At 34.5% G+C, this 7239-nt stretch overlaps 1 protein-coding gene across 1 annotated transcript; it reads left to right on the forward strand.

Moving 5' to 3' along the window:
* Window positions 1–4893: 4893 nt before the first annotated feature.
* LOC112663164 (olfactory receptor 1440-like) lies at window positions 4894–5850 on the forward strand. The gene has a single exon (XM_025451738.3). It carries the CDS (start codon window positions 4894–4896, stop codon window positions 5848–5850), a length of 957 nt encoding a protein of 318 aa, XP_025307523.3.
* Window positions 5851–7239: the final 1389 nt, after the last annotated feature.

The raw sequence follows: 7239 nt of genomic DNA on the forward strand, positions 1-7239 counted from the left end.
GTACTCAATCATCTTCAAATTATAGAACTTATTTATATTTATTGTTTATTATCTGTTCCCCTATTTTCTGTGAGAATTAAGTTAATTTGTACATGAGATCCTTTAATAGTATTGAATGTAATTTAATTTTACTGACACCTAGTTTGTGCTAAATAAATGTTAGCTCTTGTCATTAATATCTGGTGTTACGCTTCAGGGTATTTTCAGAGATCTCACATTAAAGTTTCTTCTCTTTTCCACTAACTGGAAAAAAGAAAATCAGGGTTAGGTTAGTACATGGGATATAGCAAGTTCTACATGTGTTCTCTCTACTGACCACAATGACAGTAATTGTTATCTAAGCAGATAAGACAACCATGGGGTGAGAAAAGTCAGATATCAGGAAGCTTTCAGGAAGATGAAATATGATTACTGTGTAGAATGGAGCTAGTAAATGGATAATTAGCAAAATATAATGAATTACATTGCAATGCATATGTTTGTGCTTAAAATTGTTTTTAAATAATATTTTCTTAAAATATTTTAGAATATTTCCTAAAAAGATCTTTCATAAAAAAGGTATTGCATCAAAAGATATGAATGTTTTTATGACTTGGCTTGTTGCCAAAGAGAAATATTTATAAGTCTTAGGAAAATAGCATGTTTTAAAATATTTTAAGTATTGGAAAAATACATTTACAGTTTTTGTTTAATGGGCATCTAGGATTAGGCATGATTTTGATGCTTATGATCTATTATGAATTTTTGGATAATTACTCTTATGAGGTTTATTAGGATAAGAGCATTAATATGTCATAATTTACTTGTTAATTCTTCAGCTTTATGTTGTTTGTGCATTTGATTTTTAAACAAAACAAATGTATTCAGGTAAAATGGAGATCACGGTGTGTTTGCCTTTTTGCTAACTGGTTCAGATTGCAAATGATGGCTTAGATCTATCACACACAAAAGTATAAGAAACCTACTGACAGTATTATAAGCAGTAGCTAGTACATTATCAACTAACTCTACTGCTTCTTGAGAGACTCAATCTCCTTACAGACTTCTAAGTGGTAAAAGATGTTGGATTCTTCCATTTTAGGAGTCAAGAACAATCAATTAATTGGATTCTGCTCTAGAGACACTGCCTCATTTCCCTTCTGATTGAAGACACACTTTAGTTTGTTGCTTGAGAATATAATTTCCCTTTCTATAGAGCAAGTGCTTTCTCTACACTTTTCCAGGAAAAGCAGTTGGAATTGTAATAAGTTACAATTCCATAAATCTTTAATGCAAACCTATGTTGTTTGGTTTAGCCAATGAACCAAGCCTAGGTGTGGTACATTATTACATTAATGGACACCAATAAATCACATCTCCTCATGTCCATGTCTTTGTATTGTCCCCTTCCACGTTGATTCTTTCCTTGGCCATGTGACTTGGTTTTGCAATGAAACATCAGCACATATGATGCAAGCAGAGGCCTAATGAGTACCTGGCTCTCTTGGAACCATGCAATCACACTTAGAAGAATCTAGGACTCTCTCATGTGGAGAGAGAATCTCAGCCTCTCTCAGTCATTTAAACCATTACAAGCGAAACCCAAAACAAGTAAATGAAGGCATCTTAGACCATCCAGCCACATCCAAGCCGCCAGAAGAATGCAGCCACAACTGAGATCCAAGCTAAGTCAGTAGAAAAACTATTTAGTCAACCAAGAAAAACAAGAGAAATGATAAATTATTTAAGCCAGTGTTTGGTTTGTTACATAGCCATACATAACTGATATGTTAGGTGTTAAATATTAAAAATATTTTTTTTTGGCCAAAAGCACAGGCTAAGGTCTTGTGGAAAAACACATGAATTAAAATAAGAACAGTGAAATTCTTACTCTACCAGAAAAATATAGGTGCAGTGGGAGTTTAGAAGAAGGAATTCAAATTTAAAATACGGAAAGCTTTCGAGAGTAATTCTTTCCTTTATACATTGTATATTTCTCTGTTCATACTAAATCACCTATTTTCTTTGCCTGCCTTTCTGAAAATGTACAAAGAGCTATAATGAGTTGTCCCAGGAGCCATTTGAAATACTTATTTAATCTTCCTTCACCTGCTTCCCAAATGGTAGTCTTACTTGGTGCCTTGCAGATGTTAGATATTCAGTGAACATCAAATTATTTTCTGAGCCACAGAGAAACATTCTCTGTAGCTCATAAATAGCAATTTAATTTGAGCTTTATTATTAAAGAGAAATAAACATAAAACATTTAGCTCATGGGATATAAAATTTTGCTTGGGAAATATAACATTTTATTAAGAGAGAAAGGTAGGAAGCAAGAACAGAAGAATGACTGTTTCTTGGTACCATGTACTGTTCCCTTGGGTTGTAAACATATGAATAATTTATTACTGCTGTTTGTTTGCTCTCCAAAAGTTTACAAATGGTGTTTACATGTAGAGCAACCTCTCACCTGCCTTTATTTTCAAGCTTCTAAGTCTATTTTTACATAAGTTTTATTTTTGCATGGAATTCTTAAAACATGTCTGCAGTTAATTTCCATAGTAAAATATTCCAGAAGAATGGTAAGTTTGTGCCTTCAAGGTTCAGTATGTTTACTGTTCTTGATGTCCTCCCTTTGACATTATAGGTGATAAGATTGCAAGGGCTGCTGGGTCAGCCCACCCATTTCATATTACTGAAGAAAAGTAAGACAGCAGCATTTATTCTGTTATTTTGTGCCCCCCTCCTTTTTTTTTTTTCTAATCATGGCCAATGATCTTGATGGTTCTATGTTTGGTCTTGAATGAACAATGGGAAGTGAAAAACAACAACAAAAGGAAAAAAAGTAAAAATAACTTTAGGAATCAATGTAAGGTATTATCTCTGTTTTCCAGTATTATAACCTTTTCCTACTACTGAGTGTTTTACTCATCATCTTTATCTAAATACTTTATTTCATTTTCCCTTATCAGTAATTAGAAAAAGTATATTGTAATATATATTTTACTGTTTCTGTCTAGTTATTAAAAAACTTGTTAGTTGAAATATGTCAATGATATAAAAGGATAAAAACAAGTCAACTTCACTTTCATTATAGGAAAGTATTTCCTATAATTTCAGAAATAACCTTATGATTTCAGGATGGCCAAGTCACATGTACTCTCAAAACAGACATGACAAAATATCAGAGGAATACCACAGCACCTAGTGTTTCCAAAGAAATCTTTCCTAAGTTTCTTGAAACATAAATTCATTATGAATTTAGCTGATGGAATCTTTCTATTTCTACTGAAGGTATTCTAAGCATATAAACCTATGATTCAGATCTTACTATAGAAACATAGTATGGAACTTATGACCTCATCAGGGACACTGATAGATAATATTGAGTCAGGACAATTTTCCCTTCCAGGTAGTTAAATAATCTTCTTCTCTGGGTTAATCAGAGGTTAATAATGTCACAGAATAATGGATACTTTTCTTTGTGTTTTTGTGCCACAATTACTGCTCTCCTCAAGCATAATACAGTCCCTGTAATACAAAGAGAATTGCCACAATGATCTCATTTTACACATGGGGAAACTGAAGACACAGAGGAGTCATAGAAATGTAGGGACAGAGCTTGGAATCTTATGTATACACCACTAGAGCCAGGTATTTTGGTCATTGGGTAGTTTTAATATTATTTATAAGAACTTTTAGCATTATCTCTTCTATAACTTAATTCAACAGCTTAGTAAAAAGAAAACTTATATCTCCTCAAATTAATGTAATAATGAAATGCAATAAAATACCATTTTATTTGAATGATGAGTTTATCATAGAGATCTTCTAAGACATAATTATGAGAACCATCAAAACAAACTCAGAGTGAAAAAATGAGGGAACTTTTTTCTTACCAGTTATCAAATTGTTCTGTGATTTATTAACAAAATATGATTATAAGTAATTAGAAAATGTATTGGAGTGGACAGATGGCACATGGACTATGGACTGATAGATTAAAAATTGAGCAGAATAGGGAATCTATAAAAAAATTTCATCATAAAGGTGACTTTAATCAATGCACAAATCATTCAATTAATTGTACTGAAACAAGTGGCAATCAGTTTGGGAAGACAAAATCACAGCATCTCAGATTTATGCCTCATATACAGTAAAATATTGTAGAAAATTTAAATGTAAATATAAAAATACAAAAGGACAAAAAGAAAATACGGGAAAAAGTATTTTGGAGTTGTGCAAAGAAATCTCTTTTAGTATAAAACCGAAGCCAAGAACCCTATCACAGAAGATTGACTATCTAAGCATAAAAGTAATCTATATAGCAAAATACAACATAAACAATGTTGTTAATAATAAACTTGGAAAAGAATTAGCAATATGTATGAGGGAGAAAGTTACCATCCTTGTATAAGCTCCTACAAATCAATAATGAACAGCCAACTAGACAAATAGGCAAATATATATATATATGAGCAAATCAGTAAATGCAAAATTAAAAACAATGAAATAATTTTTTCATCTAAGATTACCAAGGACTGAAGTTAAATAATTATGGATAGTGTTTACAATAGAATGGCTAGGGATATTGTCATAAAATCATAAAATCATGAAATATTGTCATAAAATCATAAAATACTTGTGTAAATTGGCACCAACTTTTAGAATCAATTTGGCAACATTGTGTGTGTATGTATATATAGAAATATTTGCAAGAATGTATTCCAAACCACTAAGAGTAGTTACAAAGTGGATTCTCCAATGGTCTTTTAAAATAATTTTTTATGTGACAAAAAGTTGTGTTGACTGTGGGTAACTTTTTGTTCAAATCATGAAACCATATTTTTGTAATATTAAAATAGCCAATCATTAACCAGGAAACTTTCTGCAGATTGAAGATACTTCAAGACAATGACTGGAGGAAGGAACAATACAATAGTCATCAGATTCATCCTTTTGGGATTCTCAGATTATCCCAAGCTTAAGATTCTTCTCTTTGCAGGATTCTTGGGTTCTTATGTCTTGACAGTGGCCTGGAACCTGGGGCTCATCATCTTGATTAAGATAGACCCTTATCTACATACACCCATGTACTTCTTCCTCAGCAACTTATCCTTCTTAGATTTTTGCTATGTTACCTCCACAACCCCGAAAATGCTCTCAGACTTCTTCCAGAAGCCTAAAGCCATCTCTTTTCTGGGATGCACTATGCAGTACTTCTTCTTCTCTAGCCTGGGTCTGACTGAGTGCTGTCTCCTGGCAGCCATGGCTTATGATCGATATGCTGCTATTTGTAATCCTCTGCTCTACACTACTACCATGTCACCCCCATTCTGTGTACAGATGATGGTTGGAGCCTATATAACTGGTCTCTTTGGTTCATTGATCCAACTGTGTGCTTTACTTCAGCTCAATTTCTGTGGGCCAAATGTTATCAACCATTTCTTCTGTGACCTGCCTCAATTATTAGTCCTATCCTGCTCTGAAACCTTCTTCCTAAAAGTCATGAAGTTTGTGATAGCAGTGATTTTTGGTGTGATATCTGTCTTTGTCATCATGATATCTTATGGTTATATTGTTGCAACCATTCTGAAGATAAGCTCTGTTGAAGGCAGGTCCAAGGCTTTCAACACCTGTACTTCTCACTTGACAGCAGTGATCTGTTTTTTTGGATCAGGACTCTTTGTCTATATGCACCCCAGCACTGGCAATTCTGTGGGCCAGGACAAGATAGCATCAGTCTTCTATACAGTGGTGATCCCGATGTTGAATCCTCTAATTTACAGTCTGAGGAACAAGGAAATCAAAGATGCCCTTAAGAGGTGTAAGAAGAGAGTCATTTTCCCATTGTTACAGCTAAAGGTCTAGTAGGCAAAAATAAATAAATAAATAAATAAATAAATAAATAAATAAATAAATATCTAGTAGGCTAGTGGCTCTGGTGATTGGAAGTTTCTAGACTATGCAAGGGAAATGCATTTAACTTTATTCAACCCTACTGATGCTCTGGCAGGATTGCAAGTGAGTCAACACATCTAAATCCAGTACTGGCTCAATGCAATGCAAATCCTATGGCTTACTTGAACCCTGACAGTTAACTTTTCTATTTTGTTTTTAAAGATTTAATTTATTTATTCATGACAGAGAGAGAGAAACAGATACAGAGACAGAGACAGAGGGAGAAAGAGAGAAGCAGGCTCCATGCAGGGAGCCTGACGTGGGACTTGATCCCCGGTTTCCAGGATCACACCCTGGGGCAAAGGTGGCGCCAAACTGCTGGGCCACTGGGGCTGCCTGCTTTTCTCTTATATACAGTAATGACCTCATGAAGCAGTTAATATATTAATTGCTATATTAATATAAACCTTCAGTTCCTTGGTGCTTGACTCATATATTCTTACAGAACTTCTACCTTCAGGGTGGAGAGATTAGGGGCTATACACAATATTAGTGGCCTTTCTCATACACATCACAAGCAGCATCATGACTACTTCATCCTGGACTTCAAACTCTCTGGGTACCTGAGAAAATTCCAGTTAATTGAGATGAAGATATGGACAGAAGCATTACTTCAGACTATGACCTAACTTCCCTGAAGGGAGATCTGCTATAGGGAGTTTGGTCTATAGTTTGTTTTCTGGACTTTTATTTCTAGAACATCAATAGTCTGTAAGCGAATGAACAGGGGATTTCCGTGGTACTACCCTAATCCGGGAAAGTTAAAATACAAAGGAAAGACAGATAGTTTAGACTCTAAAATAGAGTCCAAATCACTATGTTATTATGGCAAGGACAGCATAAATATACCCATCACTGCAAAGCTGAAGATATTTACCAATTTTCTTAAGGAAGTATTTTAAAATACATTTCTGAGCAGGCAAGAGAATAGGAAACCTTCAGAACCCAAATATAAAGTAAAATCAGGAATCCTGAGAGCAAAGGCAACTCTGAAGGTAGCTTTCACACTGGGGACATCTGCTGAAATCTGATAGTATCTGTATTTTGAGAGGCATATGAGTCTTGGGGAAGGAGAGACCAAGCCTGGGGCTGTCTAGGACTTTGATAGGAGACCCAGATATACATATGAGGCTCCAATTGACTGTACTTCTGTATGAGAGGAAACTAAGGGGAAAAAAAATCCTCTCTCTCGGAGAAAGGAAATCTTGACTCTCTCAGACTTCATGCTGAGTATGGGGAAAAGTAAGCTAAGAAATTGTAACCACATGCCCTAGTGGAGGTTTGTGGTCTGAATTCACA

The sequence above is a fragment of the Canis lupus genome, chromosome 18 (assembly GCF_003254725.2).
Source record: "Canis lupus dingo isolate Sandy chromosome 18, ASM325472v2, whole genome shotgun sequence".
NCBI lineage: Eukaryota > Metazoa > Chordata > Mammalia > Carnivora > Canidae > Canis > Canis lupus.

Excerpts from the sequence above, each read along its gene's own strand:
- LOC112663164 (XM_025451738.3), top strand. The coding sequence starts at position 4,894 with ATGACTGGAGGAAGGAACAATACAATAGTCATCAGATTCATCCTTTTG.